This window comes from Hemiscyllium ocellatum, chromosome 21 (assembly GCF_020745735.1).
Source record: "Hemiscyllium ocellatum isolate sHemOce1 chromosome 21, sHemOce1.pat.X.cur, whole genome shotgun sequence".
NCBI lineage: Eukaryota > Metazoa > Chordata > Chondrichthyes > Orectolobiformes > Hemiscylliidae > Hemiscyllium > Hemiscyllium ocellatum.
This window is the reverse complement of record NC_083421.1, coordinates 38,100,688-38,121,706: the sequence shown is the minus strand read 5'-3', so window position 1 is coordinate 38,121,706 and position 21,019 is coordinate 38,100,688. Positions and strand designations below refer to the sequence as shown.

Below are 21,019 nucleotides of genomic sequence, written 5' to 3'. Positions count from 1 at the left end.
AAACAAAAGGGAAGAGACCCAAAGGGAGCAATTTTCATACGAATGTCTATTTTTTGCAATATTCATTCTCATTATTAATTGCTGTGAAAGAAGTTATTGAAAAGATTTGCAGATTCTAGATAATTTCCTCATTTTGAACCAAGTGGGACTAAAACACTACTTGCACAGCATGAATAAAAGGAAGAGAGAAGCAATCATTATATATTTTACATGTATGCATTCATGTATATGTGCATATAAAGAGAAACATGTGGTAAAAAGAGACAGAGACATAATTATGAGAAAGTGAGGACTGCAGATGCTGGAGATCAGAGCTTAAAAATATGTTGCTGGAAAAGCGCAGCAGGTCAGGCAGCATCAAAGGAACAGGAGAATCGACGTTTCGGGCATAAGCCCTTCTTCAGGAATGATCCTGAAGAAGGGCTTATGCCCGAAACGTCGATTCTCCTGTTCCTTTGTTGCTGCCTGACCTTCTGCGCTTTTCCAGAGACATAATTATACCTATTCGTATATATCATAAATGAGACTATTTGGCAAGTGTATGAGGCAGATTTTCTTTGATAACACCTCCCAATACAGAACACATGGGTGGAATGCGTGTTTTAAAAAAAATCATATGGGGATGACAGCATGGTCATAAATTGAATGTTCTGACACATAGACAACTTATCATAATTTTTATCAAAGAAATCAAGAAGATGCAGCAAGATGACTGCTTCAACAAGATTTACCTGCCTCACAGAGGCATAATATCCTATGAAATGTACCTACATGTCAAAGTAAGTTTAAGCACGATGCAGAAGATTTGTTCCATTTTCTCAGAGTTCGATAAACTGAAGCAAGGTTTTTATTTCTCATTGTTTCAAGAGTCTGGGCATTCTCATCCAAAACAGAATTCCAAATATTTCCACCAGAAGTAGAGATCCATTCATATTGTTTTCCATCCGTGTATCATCCTGGAACTTCCACTCTCTGTCTAACTGTAACACCACACTACAGTGGCTACATAAGTACATGGCTTTCTCAAGAATAGTTTCTCCAGTGAATAATTCTATTTCAAAGCTTACGATGGATATGCTCAGAGATTTCATTTTCACTGTAAGCTGCAAAAGATGTTCTATGCCTCAAGATTAATCCCTTACACTGCTCTGAATGTGCCAGTTGATTTGGAATTTGCACATTCAATTGCACAGAATTTTTATTTGTTTTAATTCAAGGCAAATAATTATTTTCAGTTCTGGGCACAGTGCACCTCTTGAAGAATATATTTGCCTTGGAGGTAGTACAATATGGACTCATATTGATCCATTGTCCAATATTATACTGAATATAGAAGAGTAACTGCTGGTCTAATTGAGTTAGTTAAAATAATTGAAGTATTTGATTAGTCGAGAGAGAGTGAAATGATCTGCTCTGGCAAGGGTATCAAAAATATGGGCAAAATCTTAAGACCGGACTCTGTAGTTCCTGGGTAACATCAGGAAGCACTTCCTCGAATAAAGGTTAGGAAAGATATGTAACTTTATCATCTAAAAACACTGCTGAGGAAAATTTAGAAAGTCAAAATTGGAATTTTTTTTTCAAATAACATGATGGATGTGGAATTAAGGTGAGTAAATGGAGTGAAGCTGCAATTAGCCATTAAAATTTAGAAGAATGAGGAGAGTTTTTATCGAAACATGTAAAATTATGAAGAACATAGAATAGGTGGAAGCAGGGAGTTTGTTTCCAATGGTGAATGAAATGAGAACTCTGGGCACAGCCTCAAAATAAGGAGAAGCAGATTTAGGATTGAGTTGAGGAGGAAATTCTTCATCCAAACGGTTGTGAATCTGTGGAATTCCCTGCCCAATGAAGCAGTTGAGGCTACCTTGTTGAATGTTTTTAAGACAAAGATAGATATATTTTTGAACATTAAAGGAATGAAGGTTATGGTGGGCAAGCAGGTAAATGGAACTGAGAGCACAAAAAGATCAGCCATGAGTAGGCTTGAGGGGCCAGATGGCCTACTCCTGCTCCTATTTGTTATGTTCTTATGAACAGAGAAGCGCAGCAGGTCAGGCAGCATCCAAAGAGCAGGAGAATCGACGTTTTGGGCATGAGCCCTTCTTTAGGAAACGTCGATTCTCTTGCTCTTTGGATGCTGACTGACCTGCTGCGCTTTTCCAGCAATACATTTTCAGCTCTGATCTCCAACATCTGCAGTCCTCACTTTCTCCTTATGAAAAGAGAAGTAAATCTCAAGGAACTAACCTATTCCTGTTTCTAGGTCCCCTACAAAATGTTGAAAAATGTGGTGCTGGAAAAACACAGCAGGCCAGGCAGCATCCGAAGAGCAGGAGAATCGACATTTTGGGCATAAGTCCTTCCTCATTCCTGAAGAAGGGTTTATGCCCGAAACGTCAATTCTCCTGCTCCTCGGACACTGCCTGGCCTGCTGTGTTTTTCCAGCACCACATTTTTCAACTCTGGTACTCCAGCATCTGCAGTCCTCACTTTCTCCTACAAAATGTGACACTGTTGTTTTGTGTGTTGGCATCAGGGGTCATAGGTTGGCTTTCACTGCGTTGACCATTCTTCCATCAACTGTGCATGATTTGAAATATGCCTGCAAGAAAATTGTTGTTTGATTTCTCCAGTTTCTGAATTCCATTTTTCTTCCTGTACGATAGCTAAGCTTTCTTTCGTAAGTATCATCCCTTCTTCTGGAGGTTATTGAGCTTCATTTCCTTAATCTGCTGCATGCATTCTCTCAGAGATTGCTGTGGCTGTCCCCTTCTGAGGCTGCATTTTCCCACATTCATACTCACCTCACACTTTCAAATGATTGACTGAAAAATGATAAATATTCTACACTGTTGCTTGATCAACTTAAAAATGACTCCACACATTGTAGGTCCCACTTGAGAATTCTACGTTAAGGAAGGGGGAAATGGGAGAGAAATGGAAACCAGCAAACATTATGAACAGGAAACGTTGGAAATTTTTAAAATACTTGCCATGGAGGTAAAGTCTTGATAGCAATGTGATACAGAGGAAGGCAGACTCTACAATCCTCACGTCTGCCATATTCAATGAGATGATCCTTAAAAGATTCATTTTCATCTTAATAAATGATCAGATATGGAAACTAAGTTTTGGTGACCTTTGTCTTATTATAGATGTGTATAGTTTATATCTGCCATCTGATCTGATTTTAGTACCTGCTAAATTAGATTAGATTAGACTTACAGTGTGGAAACAGGCCCTTCGGCCCAACAAGTCCACACCGACCCGCCGAAGCGAAACCCACCCATACCCCTACACCTAACACTACGGGCAATTTAGCATGGCCAATTCACCTGACCCGCACATCTTTGGACTGTGGGAGGAAACCGGAGCACCCGGAGGAAACCCACGCAGACACGGGGAGAACGTGCAAACTCCACACAGTCAGTCGCCTGAGTCGGGAAATGAACCCGGGTCTCAGGCGCTGTGAGGCAGCAGTGCTAACCACTGTGCCACCGTGCCGCCCACAAATGGAGAATGATCAGAGAATTCTTGGCCTCAGCTATGGTGTATGCATCAAAAATGGGTTTATCTTCCTCAATATCTCCTAACAAAATAGTTTTCTTGGTATTACTAATTCTGCACACCAGAATCCAAAGAGTGGTCTGTATAACCAAGGAAGCTGAAAGTGGAGTTGTAGGTAGACAGGGCGGTGAAGAAGGCGTTTGGCAAGCTCACCTTTATTGGTCATAACATTGAATATGGGAGTTGGGATGTCATATTATGGCTGTACAGACATTGATGAGGCCACTTTTGAAATACTGTGTACAGTGCTGGTCACCCTTCTGTGGAAGGATTAAACTTGAGAAGGTGCAAAAAAGATTTACAAGGATGTTGCCGGGACTGGAGGGTTTGAGCTATAGGGAGAGGCAGAATAGGCTGGGGCTATTTTCCCTGGAGAGTCGGAGGCTGAGGGGGTGACCTTATCAAGGTTTATAAAATCACGAGGGCATGGATAGGTTAAGTAGACAAGATCTTTTTCATGGGTGGGGGAGTCCAAAACTAGAAGGCATAGGATGAGAGTGAGAGGGGAAAGATATAAAAAGGATCTGAAGGGTAACTTTTTCAAGGAAAGTGTGGTGCATGTATAGAACGAGCTGCTAGAGAAAGTGGCGGAGGCATTTACAATTACAACACTTTAAGCTATCTAGATGGGTTTATGAATAGGAAGGATTCTGGCAAATGCTGGCAAGGTCAGATTGGGATGTTTGATTGGCGTGGATGAATTAGATCGAAGGGTCTGTTTCCGTGCTGTTTGACTCCATTGCTCTAGCAGGTCTATTATATCATTCAGGAAAAATGCATCCTGCTCCTGAGCACACAATAATGCTTGATCATTTCCAGACTGTTATAGTCTGTGTTTTAATCTTCTGTGCTGCTTTGCAGCTCTAGAATGGTCATCTTCTGGCATTCAAGACCCTCTTTCGGATTGGACAGGCTGGGATCCTTAGTGGTGCTAACCACGTTTTGCTTCTTCTTCCTGCACTTTCCACTGACAGATATTCCAAGTGTACCATGTTTCCCACCTCGTTAAAAGCCTTTGATTTACAACAATCTGGTTCTCACTTGGGGACAACTGGTTGTTCAGCAGCTTTTAGGGCACTTTGCCAGCATTGTGTAGGCTTTGTAGTATTTCCCGATGCACAGACTGGGGCTCAGGTTAGCCTTGAAGTCCTTCACTTCCAGCACTGTGTTGTTGCTGGCTTTCACCTAAGGTGCTCCTAGTTTCATGTAAAAAGTGAGCTCTGCAGATGCTGGAGATCAGAGCTGAAAATGTGTTGCTGGTTAAAGCGCAGTAGGTCAGGCAGCATCCAAGGAACAGGAAATTCGACGTTTCGGGCTAAAGCCCTTCATCAGGAATGATGAAGGGCTTTAGCCCGAAACGTCGAATTTCCTGTTCCTTGGATGCTGCCTGACCTGCTGCGCTTTAACCAGCAACACATTTTCAGCTCCTAGTTTCACGCCTCAGTTTCTTTGAGTTTTGTCACCATGTATTGTCATGTCAGAAGTTCTGGTCTACACTTCAATATCTGAACTTATGACAGGCTGTATTAAGCATAACCATATAGAAATGTTGGTAAGAGAGGACAACTCTGGAACCCTAGGATCCAATGTAGAGTGCCACAACACATTGTCAGTGTAGAGAAGCATGAACACATGCAGCAGCAGGTTCAAGAGCAGCTTCTTCCCTGCCATAATTAGGCTGATGAATGGACTGTCTAACTTTACATAATGCTGATCTTGTTAATGTTGATCTTGCCTAGCACACGCCCTGTTTTTCACTCTATGATCTTTAAGTCCTTGCTAACTATAATCTGCCTGTACTGCTCGCAGACAAAGGTTTTCACTGTAATTAGGTACACATGACAATAAATCAAATCAAATCAAGTGAAATCCTAAGTGAATTTCCAGAAGAAATGTTGATCATTTTGGTAAAATCTCAACATAGTGTTGCAACTTAGGGTAAACCCCTTTGCTAATTTAAACCCAATACACAGAGAAGCTTACCTCATGCCGTAATCGGTTAAATTTTGAGAGGCAAAGAACTATTCAAGAGGTCACTATTTAATGTAAAAAATAATGATTTTCTTAACAACTATATACAACTCCTTTCTCTTAAACCTATCCTTTACCTCCCCACTCTACAATACAAGTCTGATTAAAAACCCCAATTAAATTTTTAAAAAATTCAGATTTCCAAGCCAACCAGCTGTCTAACCTTCTCTTTGTACCTTCCTCTGTAGATTTTCCTCTGTTGTTTTTTCTTCAGTATTCTGCTTCACGGATCTGTTATTTGAACAAGTACCTTTCAGAGAGCTATTTGGCTCGCAGTCTATATTTATTGGTTTTCTTGGCAGTTCTCCCTCCAACTGTTCAAAATGTCTGATGTTATATTCCGAAATATCAGATCATTTCATTGGTTTGATGTTATCAAAATACTAAATTCAAATTTGATTGGATTTTGGATCTGGAGCGTAATTTAAACTGATTTGCTGAATTTGAATTTATATTTGTATCATGGCTACACAGCTCCAGCTATTTGTTTCATTCACTGTTACATTTTAAAATCTTTCAAAACACTTTGTGCCAATCAGAAATTTCAGCTCCCTTAAAGGTGCAGTACATGTCTACAACTTCATAACAATAGTTCCCCAGAAAGTCCCCTGTAGTGTTTCAGAGTTCAAATCTAAACCTCCAGCAACACATGAGCAGTGAAAGATAATGTATCTTTAGGTAGCACTAGAAACCTTCAACAATGGTTTGCTTTCCCCCAGTCAACTGGTTGTTGACAGGAGAGACCATTAAGATAAGTATTAAATACTGACATGTCATGCAGTCTCATTAATGAAAATAAATGTGTTTCATTAATGAATATTGGCGAGCAATTTAATTGGTATTCAGTTATTTAATAATGCTTTGGTTAGGCGTTTCTGGTGCACTGTTCAACTACTTTACCAAGATGGCAGCTTGCCCTAAATGTGGATTAAATCAGCATTTAAAATACCCCATTTTGGCCGTCTCATTGGGTGGCACGGTGGCTCAGTGGTTAGCACTGCTGCCTCGCAGTGGTTAGCACTGCTGCCTCGCAGTGCCAGGGACCTGAGTTCGATTCTAGCCTCTGGCGACTGTCAATGTGGAGTTTGCACATTCTCCCCGTGTCTGCATGGGTTTCCTCCGGGTGCTCTGGTTTCCTCCCACAGTCTGAAAATGTGCAGTTCAGGTGAATTAGCCATGCTAAATTGCCCATAGTGATAGGTGCATTAGTAGGGGAATGGATCTGGGTGGGTTACTCTTCAGAGCATCGGTGTAGACTTGTTGAGCTGAAGGGAATGTTTCCGCACTGTAGGGAATCTAATCTAATCTCTATCTCGCAGATCCCACAGACATGAAGGTACCTTTTGAAAATCAGTCTGACATTGTCTTATAAATTTTGTTTGGGAGAAAAATATAGGTGTGAAATTGGAGAAAACTTCTCTTCCCAAAATAGTCCCCTGGAATCTCCTCCATCCACCTGAAATGGAGGAGCAGACTCAGTTTAACATCTTATTTGCAACATTCATATCTCCAACTGTACAGCGGTCCTTCAGTACTGCACTGAAGTATAGAGGCCAGGGTATGCGCCACATACTTACTGTAATATTTGTGGTTTTGCTCATGAATGGAACAGGTAAAAAGAAATGTCAATTGCAGCAAGTTGATTTTAGTTATTCTGTTTTTATCTTTCGTTGTATTAGTTGAAGCGAAAAAAAATCACAAAGGTCTATTCTCATTCACACTTCATTTGTTTTTTTGCAGGTGAACCTCTATGCTGACCCTCCAAAACCAAGTCAGAGTGTCCAAATGGCATCACTTAGCCAGGGTTCAAAGGTTATGACATTTACCATCCCCCATGCACAAAGAGCTGAAATTGGCCCACCTTTGAACTCTAGTGAACAAGCAGGTAACTAATAAAACATTTAAAACCATCGGAGGAAAATAATCTGGATAATATCAAAACACAAAGGAAGGTGGAGATTTTTAACTTCTAGTGCACTCTGAATTGTCCGATGTTGTTTGTTGCTATGATCTTGTGTTTCTGTCGTTGTTCACGAAAGCTCCTTGTTGACACTGAGTTCCTTTTGAATACTGAAGCAAAAACAGGAATTGTGGGGAAAACTCAGCAGGTCTGGCAGCATCTGTGGAGAGAAGTAGACCAGCAGAAGGCTGGAAGAACATGGCAGGAGGTGGCAAAGTCAGCGTTTCAGGAAGGAAGCAGAATTAAACAGGGAACCATTCTGAAGAAGGGTATCTACTTTCTATCCACAAATGCTGCCAGACCTCCTGCATTTTCTCTGCAATTTCAGTGTTTGTTTCTCATTTCCAGCATCAAAAATTGGATTTTTTTTTGTTTAGAATACTGAAAGTCTGGTTTGGGAGGTTTTGACATTCATTGTGTAGAAAATTGTATAGAATCTTTTTGGCAAGTGGGTGGGGCAGTAGGCTGAGCACTGCCTTTAAATCTTTGGGATTTCGGTTGAAATTGGTGTTTAAGGTTACAGTTTTGAAGCGGTCAATGTTCATGTTACGTTGCTTTACCCATTCGACAGATGTCTCACACAGCCTGCTGGTGGTGACAAAGTAATCTACTCTAGTTTTTGGAGGACGCAGATATATCTTTATCAGTTCCCTAATAATTAATTACACCCATCCAAGTAGTTGTACTTACTATTATCATGCAACAAGCATTCTTGTTATGTTAAAACAGTGCCTCTTCTGTAATCGTGCCTTCACGACCACCATTAGCTAAATAGACTCAAGACAAAGGAGGATACAGGCAAACTACTTCAAATAGCACTTACCCAATACAACATACTGTTGGAACTTGCAAATGCTACAAGGTACAAGGTGTAGAAATCTGGGCAAATGTCGCAAAAAAAATCAGGATCACGGTTAAAAGGATCACCTTTGTTATGTCTGAAAAGGACTTAATGAATCTTAGTTCACAACAAGACAAAAGCATTCCAAACTGGTACCTTGAACGAATTGGCGATATCACCTTGACAGGATGAGAGTACGGGCAAAGGAAGGTATTGCCACATTGGTATATTGTAAGGGATATTCTTCTGCGATTATGGCAGAGTGAAGGAAGCACGACTTTACATCTGATTGTGTGGCTTGTTGTTGACATTGGACATCTGAAATGGGAAATATTCTGTTCTCTGTCCAGCACTACCATCCTTCAGATGCATGCAAAAAGTTAAATCTTTTGATCTAGAAGTTTCATTTTGTTCCCTTTCGTTTTCAGTTCAATATTTCTGCATCTATGGCACTGTTTTAATGTGGAGATTATATTGCCGTTTCTAAGGGATGGTTAACCCGTGCCAGCAGAAATATGTTATGAACAAGTAGAGATAATGGACAGGAATACTTTGGCTTATCCCATGAAATTGTGAGTTACAGGCAGTCCTTCCCCACCCTCCACAACTTTTCACAACTCCATTCCAAGAAAGCTTTTTAAAAAAAACAAATAAAGCTCAGGATAGTTTGAGCAAAAAATCTGGAAAATTTGATTTTAACCCATTTCACTGATTAAACTAGTCTAGGAGACACTGTCAAAGGATGTCTATCCCTTGCAAGAGGAGATCTTCACCCTAGCCAGAATGCAGTCACTTCCTATGCAATATGGGGAGCTCTTCGATAAAACAATGATAGCGTTCCTGTGCGACCCCCCCCCCCCACCCCCCCATTATAGAAGAATCACGCTTTAGAAACAGCGCTTAAAGTGTTGGTGATGTAATCACGTTACAGCCAACACATGTTTTAAAAGTTCACACTTTAGAAACAGTGTCCCCAATTTGACAATTGCGTTACAATGATTTGCATTAACAAAACGCGCATAACAGCAGTTCACCTGTACCGCAAATCTGAAGTCACAGCATGAACATGTGACCAGCTTTATAGCTCCATGTCTCTCTGGGAAAGGAAAACTGTCTGCCATCCTGTCTATAATTTTGCCCCTAACCACATAGAGAGTGTGAGGGTGCCCGATGGGCCCCCATAAACACGTCTAAGCTCAGCAGTTTTTAAATAAAAATCTTATTGCTCCTCTTCTTCAGTTTCCTAAAGTATACAGATCCAGTTAAATCAAGTTGCTTTAAACTCAGGATTACTCTTGAGATGCTCTGATGCACCTTTTCCAAAGCCTAAGCTATCTTCCCAATGTGAGGAGACCAAAACAATTCTGGAGCAAAGTCTCCTACAATGAGGAGAGAGTTCTCTGTGCACTGCATGGGGTGAAACAATGAGAGCAGCTCTGTTCCACAAGACCCAAACATTATAATGATGAAGACAAGGTCATCATCTCCAGGTGCATAGAAGATTGCAGAAAAAGCAGATCATCAACCAGATTGACAGCTGGGAAATAGCTATCCCCTACCTGCCACCTCGTTAAAAAAGACCTAGCCTGGCTTATATGTGTTTCCAGACCTACAGTAATGGGATAGATTTTTTCAGGGCTATTAATGATAAATAAGTGCTGGCCTAGCCAATGACGATCACATTCTATGAATGAACAAAAAAATGCATCCCTTTGGAAATTCCATCAGAAGTTACACCCTGTTCAATTGAACGTAACTGGGTTTTTAATCAGTGATTAGTGTATTGACTATTACTGACCTTAATCCTGGAAAAACATAGATTTATAGTTCTTGAATGCTTTTAGACTAATTTTCTTGGCATTTTTTCACCATTTCTGCTCTACCACCATCCATGTGTGTACGAAAAACTTTGTTTGCTTCGTGTTGAATGTTTTAAAAAATCAAATTGATTTTAATGCCACTCTGTCACTGGCTGTGAGAATTCTTTGATGTGATTAGCTGAGTGTGGACAACATAGATGGTATCATCTACAGCTCCAAGCTGAAAGTCCCCATTAAAGATCACTGCAATCAATTACATATTGAGAGCGATAAAGTTTTCACAATAGAGCTTGCTGGATCTCTCGGCAAGGGGTCCTTCAAGATCAGCAGCAAGTGTCCTTGCCTACATTCTTCATTCGAGGTACTCTGCTTATCTTTAATGAGTGGAGGCGTGACTGGGGCTAAAAAGGCAGTCCTAAGGTGCTTGAAGTGCTAAAGTTGATTGGAAATCTGTTTCATTTTGCTGCTTTGCTCTCCATAGAAATTTACAGCATTTAACTTCTCGCTAAGAGGTGTAGAAAATCTGATTGGCAACATCATTGTGATATGTTGCCTGAGGAAAAGAAAAAAATCATAGAAGCCCAACAGTGTGGAAACAGGCCTTTTGGCCCAACACTTCAAAGGGTAATCCACGTAGACCCATTCCCCTACTACTACTCCATTTAACCGAAACTAATGCACCTAACCTACACATCCCTGAACACTGTGGGCAATTTAGTATGACCAATTCACCTAACCTACACATCCCTGAACACTGTGGGCAATTTAGTATGACCAATTCACCTAACCTACACATCCCTGAACACTATGGGCAATTTAGCATGACCAATTCACCTAACATGCACATCTTTGGATTGTGGGAAGAAACCAAAGCACCAGGAGGAAACCCACACAGGAGAATTGCAAACTCCACACAGACAGTCACCCGAAGCTGAACTTGAACCTGGGTCCATGGCGCTGTGAGGCAGCAGTGCAAGGCACTATGCCACCCCAAATGATTATACAGTTTGGCACTGATGTTTGTTTTAGAAGTGCAAACATTGCCTTTACACAAAGAGTAATTTCGTTACGAAGAATAAGAACCTGTTACACTGCTTTGTGTAAATTTGTTTTCCACTCAATACACAACTCTTAGCTACAGACCTTGATGTTCCCCTCTGTTAAGACAGTGAACATTTGAGACTGATGGATACTGAGGTCCTGTTTCAATGATGATTGGTGTCAGGGACAGGAGCAGAACTCATGGATTCTGTGCTGCTCTTGGCCTGGTTCCCTGGTCTCCACGCCAACCAGAGCAGCCCACTCATAGCCCTGGGTCCCAATTATTGGGCTCCGAGTCATAGACTCATAAAGATGTGCAGCACAGAAGCAGACCCTTTGGTCCAACTCGCCCATGCCGAACAGATATGCTGTATAAATCTAGTCCTTTTTGCCAGCACTAGGTCTATATCCCTCTCGCACCTTCCTATTCATATCCCCATCCAGATGCCTTTTAATTGTTGTAATTGTACCAGCCTCCACCACTTCCTCTGGCAGCTCATCCATACACGCACCACCCTCTGTGTGGAAAAGTTGCCCCTTCGGTCCCTTTTAAATCTTTCCGCTCTCACCCTAAACCTATGCCATCCAGTTTTGGAGTCCCCCACACCCCCTGGCCGTTAACCATGCTGAAGTCATGGTTTAACCCACACCACATCTGAAACTAAGCCCACATTGTTGCATAGACATGTTTTGTACCATTCCTGTAATCTGATCAATTTGAAAAGGACCCATAGCAAATGGAAGCCCTGGAGAAAGCTTTACAGTACCGTTTCGATATACAGCATTTAACTTTTAATGTGTACCTCAGCAACGTGTCACCTCACATCAAGCTCTAGCTTTGTGATTGCCCTTATTACGTTCAAATCTTACCAACCATGATAGGACGTGACCTTACAGCATTAGTTCAGAAACATTACCATTATGCCATTGTCTTTCTCCAGCTGTCAATTGCTGAACCTACACCATTTCCTGGAAAGAGTCTCCTAAACCAGTGTGGCTAGAACACCATTTTTCTTTATGTTAAAGATCACACAACACCAGGTTATAGTCCAACCAGTTTATTTGGAAACACTAGCTATCAGAGCACTGCTCTTTTGTCAGCTACCTGAATGGTAGTACTTCCAATTAAACCTGTTAGACTATAACCTCGTGTTGTGTCATTTTATTTGATGTAACTGTTGCTGTTAAAGGAATTAATATAGGGGTATTAAGTTACAGTAGTTCTTTGTCTGAATTCTGTTTTCAGAATGTTCCTCAGTAATAGAAAAGGGTGAAGTAATAGAAGTTGCCAGTACATCAGGTACCACTTTGACCCAAAGTCCCTCCATTGTGGAGCCCACAGCAGGGGAGTGTCTGACATGGGCCTTAGCCCAGCAGGCAGAGGCACTGCAAAAGCAGGTGAGTGCAAAAGATCTCATGAAGATTGTTGTTACTTTTCCAAAGGTGTCATGACAATAATCTTTTCACTTACATTAAACATTAAACTTGCCAACGTTCTACCATTAATTAACATATTTGAACCCATGATGCCTGTGCTGTATCTGTTCCTTTTTGACTTTGAGTGACCCTTTCATTAAAAGAATTCCCATTGAAAGCAGACTACTGATTTTATTTTTAAATAACCATCTTACAGTAGATGAACATATTTGAAGTAACTTTTAGAAAGCACAGGTGTTTCAAGAAGCAGAAATAAGGGAAGAAGAAACACCTGCATTTACATCCTGCTTTTTATGATTTCTGGTTATCTCAAAAATACAGAAAATAGGAGCAGAAAGAGGCCATTCACCCCTTAGTGTCTGCTCTATCTTTCCAACTGATCATGGCTGATCATCCAACTCATTACCCTGTTTCTAATTTCATCCGAACCCTTCGATTCCTTCAGCCCTAAGAAGTATATCTAACGCCTTCTTGAAAATACTTAATTTTTTGGCCTAAACGTATTTGTGTGACAGATATTTCCACACACTCAACCTGGTCTTGGTGAAGAAATTTAGCCTCATCTCAGTCCTAAATGGACTACGCAGTACACTTAAACTGTGATCCCTGGTTCTGGACTCCCTGGTCATTGGAAACATCTCTCCTGCCTTTACCCTGTCAAGTCCCATTAGCATTTTATAGGTTTCTATGAGACACCCAAGATTCTTCTAAACTCCTGTGACTGTAGTCCTAACTGCTGAATCTCTCTTCATAACCTGTTCTGCCAACCCTGGAATCAGTCTGGTAAACCTTTATTGGATTCCTTCCCGGAGAGTAAAGCTGCACGGCGTATTCCAGGTGAAGCAAGGCACTGTACAATTACAGCAAAACAGCCCTGCTCCTGTTTTCGAATCCTTTCACCATGAAGGCCAACATGCTGTTTGTTACCTTCACTACCTGCTTCAGCTGCAGGCTTGCATTCAACAACTGCGGTCAAAAGACGTCCCAAGTCTCATTGCACCTCCCCCTTTCTCAATTTATTCGGCATTCAAATGAAAATGTGCCTTCTTGTTTTTGCTGCCAAAGTGGATAGTCATTATGCTTCAAACTCAAATCCAAATTACACTGAAACATCTCTGCATCCTCCTCACAAATTGAGCTCCCACCCAGCATTGGGTCATCTGCAGTTATTACCTTTACCTAAATCATTAATATTTAGGTCCCACTACGTGCCACTGAATCTTGAAAAAGGGTCACTGGACTCAAAATGTTAACTGTCTTTTCTCTCCACAGATGCTGCCACGTTTGCTGAGTTTCTCCAGCAATACATGTTCTTGTGTATTTCATATGTTCAGCATCCACAATTCTTCGTTATATTCCATTCCTTATTTTCTGTCTTTTAAACCTTTCTCTATGTCAGTACATCACCCCCAATCCCAAGTGCTTTAATTTTACATGCTAACTTCTTATGTGGGAGTTTATGGAAAGTAAAAAATGAGGTCTGCAGATGCTGGAGATCACAGCTGCAAATGTGTTGCTGGTCAAAGCACAGCAGGTTAGGCAGCATCTCAGGAATAGAGAATTCGACGTTTCGAGCATAAGCCCTTCATCAGGAATAAGAGAGAGAGCCAAGCAGGCTGAGATAAAAGGTAGGGAGGAGGGACTAGGGGGAGGGGCGATGGAGGTGGGATAGGTGGAAGGAGGTCAAGGTGAGGGTGATAGGCCGGAGTGGGGTGGGGGCGGAGAGGTCAGGAAGAGGATTGCAGGTTAGGAGGGCGGTGCTGAGTTGAGGGAACCGACTGAGACAAGGTGGGGGGAGGGGAAATGAGGAAACTGGAGAAATCTGAATTCATACCTTGTGGTTGGAGGGTTCCCAGGCGGAAGATGAGGCGCTCCTCCTCCAGCCGTCGTGTAGTTGTGTTCTGCCGGTGGAGGAGTCCAAGGACCTGCATGTCCTCGGTGGAGTGGGAGGGGGAGTTAAAGTGTTGAGCCACGGGGTGATTGGGTTGGTTGGTTCGGGCGGCCCAGAGGTGTTCTCTGAAGCGTTCCGCAAGTAAGCGGCCTGTCTCACCAATATAGAGGAGGCCACATCGGGTGCAGCGGATGCAATAGATGATGTGTGTGGAGGTACAGGTGAACTTGTGGCGGATATGGAAGGATCCCTTGGGGCCTTGGAGGGAAGTGAGTGTGGAGGTGTGGGCGCAAGTTTTACATTTCCTGCGGTTGCAGGGGAAGGTGCCGGGGGTGGAGGTTGGGTTGGTGGGGGGTGTGGATCTGACGAGGGAGTCACGAAGGGAGTGGTCCTTGCGGAACGCTGATAGGGGAGGGGAGGGAAATATATCCTTGGTGGTGGGGTCCGTTTGGAGGTGGCGGAAATGGCGGCGGATAATACGTTGTATGCGCAGGTTGGTGGGGTGGTAGGTGAGAACCAGTGGGGTTCTGTCTTGGTGGCGGTTGGAGGAGCGGGGCTCAAGGGCGGAGGAGCGGGAAGTAGAGGAGATGCGGTGGAGTTTATGGAAAGCCTACTGAAAGTCCAAATAAACCACATGCACTGACTTCCCCTTATCAACTCCACTAGTTACATCCTCATAAAATTCCAGTAGATTTGTCAAGCATGATTTTCCTTCCATAAAACTGTGCTGACTATCCCCAATCCTGCTACTGTTTGTTGAGTGCTCTGCTATTAATGCATTCATAATGGACTCGAGTGTTTTGCTTTCTACTGAGTCAGACTAACCTATTCTCAAAGTCATGTACAGCAAATGAAGTACTTATGAAATGAAGTCACATTGTGGACATTGAACTAGAGCTCCATCACTTTTAGAACATAGTGGGTAACCAGCGAATCATGTGCTCATTTACAGAACCTTTCCTATTTTCAATTTTATTTGGAAGTGGAGGTGAAACTAGACAGGTTCTGCCTCTTCTGGCTTCACCAGTTCCTTGTCCAGCTGGTGAAACTGAATACGAAGCCCAAGGACAGTATTTCAGGGAATATCTGCAACTTGAAAGCTTCCCTTCACTGCTCACATTCAGGGTCCCAGGAGAAAGAAATCTGACCATCAGCAAAGTCTTTGACAAACCACTCAGTTCAAGAGTAATTGGGAATGGATGACAGATAGCGAAAGAGTTTAAAAAATGCAACCATCCAGAGTTGGATACTGAAGAGGAAGAGGGTATCTTTTGTTAGATCGTGCCCTGTTAAAATTGATGACCATCTTATGACAACCACCTTGTCTTTATTTATCTTGTATATTTCAATTAATCTGTCCAAATGACCTGTGGATTTGTGATTTCTTTCCTCCCATCAGATGGATGGATTCGAAGGGTTGCTTAAAGCAAGGAAGATAGCACCAGGTGCCCAACAAAAGGTAAGTGGCCGAGGAGCCTGAACTAAGTGTTGTACAATTTCACAGGAACTACATTCAGTACTTCCAACAATCAGGTGAGTTTTGAAACAGAAACAGAATTGACAGCTACACTCTGTTGTTGAGTGTAAATACCTGCAGAATGGGGGGGTTACTGAATGGCAATATTAAAGTGATGTGAACAGCAAAGACAGTTGTTAATGGGTGAAATATAATGGGTGGATAAATAGGTTATAGACAAATTTTCATTACAAAGCAAACGGTTTTGTGATATTGAACATGTTTGGATGTAAAAATGTTTATACAACATAGATACTGTGTACTAGAGACACCACACATTCGTTGTCAATGAGCAATATTATTTTGAATTCCTAAAGGTTAGATCTCTCCAGACTAAAAGAAGTGAAGATTTGCATCCGCACAGCACTTTTATGACCACAAGGAGTCTCAAAACAAATCGCAGTCAGTGAAGCACTGTTAGAGCAACTGTTGTAATGCAGGAAACACAGCAAACTCCCTCAATTTGCATGTGAACATGATGATATTTTGGTGTGTTGTTGATTAAGGTATAAATATTGGCCAGGACGTCAAGTATAGTTCCCCTGTAGTTATTCCAAACAGTGACGTAGATTCTTTTACAGTCACCTGAGGGGGGAGATATGGTCTGGGATAAATATCTCTTCTGTAAGATTACACCTCCTTCAATTCGATAGTTTTGAGTGTCAGACTTGATTTTTATGCTTAACTCTTGAAATGGAACTTGGACCCTGGACCCTTCTGACTCAGCAGTGAGTGTACTTCCAACTGAACCTGGTTGATTATTGGCTGAGTCAAGAAAGATTATTGCCTTTGACAGCTCATAAGTGAAAATATGCTTCAGAATTTTAGTTTAAGGAGCAATATTAATAAATTGAGGCCATGAAGTAAATGTCAACACTTTCCAAATCAAGAAGCAATCTATTGTAACTTTCTATCCTGTTTGTTGGCCATGACAATATAATCAATAGTTTAAATTTAGCCAATCGATAGTTTAATTTTAGAGACTAATGGCTCTAAAACTAAAAAGAATCTGAAGAGTCTCATATTGCATTCGCCTGAGCTCTATTGATTGTAGATAATGTCACAGAGAGGTTTGACTTGATGAAAGACCGAAGAGAGTCAAGGATGGAACCTTGGAGCATATCCAGAAGTGACTGTGCATATGGAAGGAGAAATCATTACAGGGACTGGCTGCATTGGAGCAAAACAAACAGAGCAAATGAAAGACCAGGGTGGACCCATGAGGAGAGCAGATTGTCATGTGTCACCTGCAAAGATACACAAAGTTGAAGAGAAGCCTATACAATCTGTTGGTCACTTGGCCTGTGGTGATCTTGGTGCTGTGGATGGAATAGAAACCCCTTAATCAGATGAGGAAGGATGAATTTCAGGGATTAATTCCTGCAATGGAAATTTTGGTTCTTTTTAGCACAAGTCTGTTACCTCTTTCCATTTGATATGTTGCTAACTAATTTCTGCTGCAGGATAAAGAAGCCAACCACCATGTTTTATGAAACACAGATACAAAGATAAAAAGGGAAGGGTGTCCCATTTCAAAGGCAGATACAGTTTAGAGTCTGAAGTATCTTTTGAGGTGTATGGTTTTAACCTGCGACCACAGTTGTTTTATTGATGTCTTAGACCATTACCAGTTATAAATATTTCAGCCATTGTTTGAGTTCTGTGTTCTGACGCTTCTTTTTATTCTGTGTTTCTGCATAATTGAGAGGCTCCAGCTGGTTTTGATACTACACTCAAAAATCCATCTTCCTCTCTCTACCAGAAGCAGCTATTTGAAATACAAGCTTCTTTGTTTATTTCTATATCTGAGTCATTGTCTCCACGCTTCATTACCACAGGTCATGTTTTCATCACCAACCTAGGAACAGTCTCAAAGGTGAAAATAAACTTCGAAGATGAGGGACTTTACCGTCCTTTTGGGGGGTTGGGCTGGATGGTCCTCGCTGTCTGCTCTATTGCCTTTGGATAAAATGTTCATTTTCTCTCAACTCATGTTGTCTAATCCCCATATTGACATGTGGTCAGATAATGCATGTGACCAATTGAAGTCAATGTTTTGTTTCCTTTTTTAAAACCATGCTTGTCTCAGGTATTACATCACATGACGGAATCCAAAACTAAGTAGTCCATGTTGTATATCAGTGTGACAAAGCAGATGTGAGGGCTTAGAGCAGATAGTGATATAAGAGGTAAGCAGGGAATGGAGTGGTGCCAGAATCTCGGAACTAAGGGACGTTGAAGATCTGCGATAGTTGGAGAGAGTGAAAGAGTTGAAGGTGTAAGCAGTGATGTGATGGAAGTGGCTCTGAAAAGTCGGACCTGTAACTGAGGAGAGAGTGCAGCTGATAGTGTTGATAAGTATTACGCAGAGAAGGGGAACTGAATGTTTAGAACATAGAACAGTACAGCACAGTACAGGTCCTGCAGCCCATGATGTTGTGCCGAACATTTATCTTAATCTAAGATCAGCCTAACCTACACACCCCTCAATTTACAGCCATCCATGTGCTTGTGCAGCAGTTGCTTAAATGCCCCCAACATCTCTGCCTCTACTACCATCGCTGGCAGTGTGTTCCATGCACCCACCACTCTCTGCATAAAGAACCTACCTCTGACATCTCCCCCTCACCTTCCTGCACTCACCTTAAAATTTCTGCCCTGGGGGGAAATGTCTCTGGCTATCCACTCTATTTATGCCTCTCATTACCTTGTACCCCTCTATCAAGTCACCTCTCTTCCTTCCTCTCTCCAGTGTGAAAAGCCCTAACTCACTCAACCTCTCTTCATTAGACAAGCCCTCCAATCCAGGCAGCATCATGGTAAATCTCCTCTGCACCCTCTTTAAAGCATCTACATCCTTCTATAATGAGGCAACCAGAACTGGACACAATATTCCAAGTCTGGTCTAACCAGGGTTTTATAGAGCTGCAGCAAAACCTCACAGCTCTTAAACTCAGTGCCCCTGTTAATGAAGGCCAAAACACCATACAACTTCTTAGCTACCCTATCAACTTCGGTGGCGACTTTGAGGGATCTATGTACATGGACCCCAAGATCCCGCTGTTCCTCCACACTGCCAAGAATCCTGTCTTTAAACCTGTATTCAGCATTCAAATTTGACCTTCCAAAATAAATCACTTCTCATTTATCCAGGTTGAACTCCATCTGCCAGTTTTCAGCCCAGCTCTGCATCCTGTCAATGTCCTGTTGTAGCCTGCAACAGCCTTCGACATTATCTACAACACCACCGACCTTTGTGTCATCGGCAAACTTACTAATCCACCTTCTCCTTCTTCATCCAGGTCATTTATAAAAACTACAAAGAGCAGAGGCCCCAGAACAGAACCCTGTGGGACACCACTGCTGACCAACCTCCTGGTGGAATACTTTCCTTCCACTCCCACTCACTGCCTTCTATTGGCCAACCAATTCTGTATCCACACAGTCAAATTTCCCTGTGTCCCATTCCTCCAAACTCTGATTGAGCCTACCATAAGGAATCTTAACAAATGCCTTACTGAAATCCATATACACCACATTCACTGCTCGACCTTCGTCAACTTGTCTCATCTCATCCTCAAAGAATCAATAAGGATTGTGAGGCAAGACCTGCCCCTCATAAAGCCAAGCTGGCTATCTTTAATCAAACTGTGTTTTCCCAAATAGTCATAAATCCTATCTCTCAGAATCCTTTCCAGTACCTTGCTTACCACAGACATAAGACTGGCTGTTCTGTAATTCCCAGAAATTTCCCTTTTCCTTTTCTTGAACAGAGGAACAGCATTCTCTTCCCTCCAATCATGCGGTACTACTCCTGTGGAAAGTGAGTATGCAAAGATCTCACCAGAGGCACAGCAATCTCATTCCTTACTCCCCATAGTAACCTTGGATATATCTGGTCCAGCCCTGGGGACCTATCTATCTTGATGCTTCCCAGAATTTCCACTTTCTCAATATCAAAAGCTGAAGATGTTTCCTGGAGACTGCTGGCAGTTTTACAAACACTGGCAACAATGTGATTTTAAGCATCAAAACAGTTCAGATCTGACCTCTGAGGTTAAAGAGAGCTTTCTTATTTGAGGTAACGATTGTGTGATTTTTTAAAAAAATGATTCAGGTGAGGTTTGCTGTTGAGTTGTGAAGACTACTTTTCTTTTCAGAAGTTGCTTATGAGGAGTTGCAGGGGGTGGCATTCATGGTAACTAACTGAGGTTGAATATTTTCAAATATACCTCCTGTGGTAAATTACCTGAACAAATGAGTAACAATAAGATTACATATAATGCATATACAAGCTCCCTCCCTAGGTTAATTGACTACTTACTGCACATGAACTGCAGCAGTTCAAAAAGAAAGCTCATCACCACCTTGTCAAGGGCACCCAGGGACCAGCAATAAATGCTGGGCCATGCAGTGATGCAAGAGAATTATAAAATAAATTACAATTTTAAAATGTATTTCAGAGTCCAGTCTCTTGGGATTAACACATTGTGTTTAACTAAACTGGACTAATCTCAGTATTTTTATTTACTTATTTAACTACAATTCACTCAAAATGCAGATAATCATGAGAATGGCATTTATGACAATTGTTAGATTCAAATCTATCAGATGTCTGAAGATATTGCATAGGAGGGGGTTGGTAGTAAGCAATTAATCTTCTCTTTTCCACTTCTGTTCCTTATTTCAGACACTACAGAGGTTGAAGGATGGCCAGGATGCACTGGAAAGGGGATATTTACAGGCCCGAGAAGAGCATCGTGGGCTCCAACTCAAGGATGCCAGTAACAACTCTTATATTGTTGGGGAGTTTGATCCTAACAGGTAAATGTGCCAATTTCAGTTCAAAACCATTAAGGTAAATATCATCTTAATACAGGATTTTATTTCTCAGCCCATAATATGTCTT

At 41.7% G+C, this 21,019-nt stretch overlaps 1 protein-coding gene across 1 annotated transcript in view; it reads left to right on the top strand.

Annotated features, from left to right (window-relative positions):
• The window catches only part of akna (AT-hook transcription factor), a 118,519-nt gene that overhangs the window by 43,748 nt on the left and 53,752 nt on the right, over positions 1 to 21,019 (top strand). The window contains exons 4-7 of the mRNA XM_060841025.1: positions 7,345 to 7,489; positions 12,513 to 12,664; positions 15,994 to 16,053; positions 20,801 to 20,934. Of these exons, the coding sequence (XP_060697008.1) occupies positions 7,345 to 7,489; positions 12,513 to 12,664; positions 15,994 to 16,053; positions 20,801 to 20,934 (491 nt within the window). The remainder of the gene's footprint in view (positions 1 to 7,344; positions 7,490 to 12,512; positions 12,665 to 15,993; positions 16,054 to 20,800; positions 20,935 to 21,019) is intronic.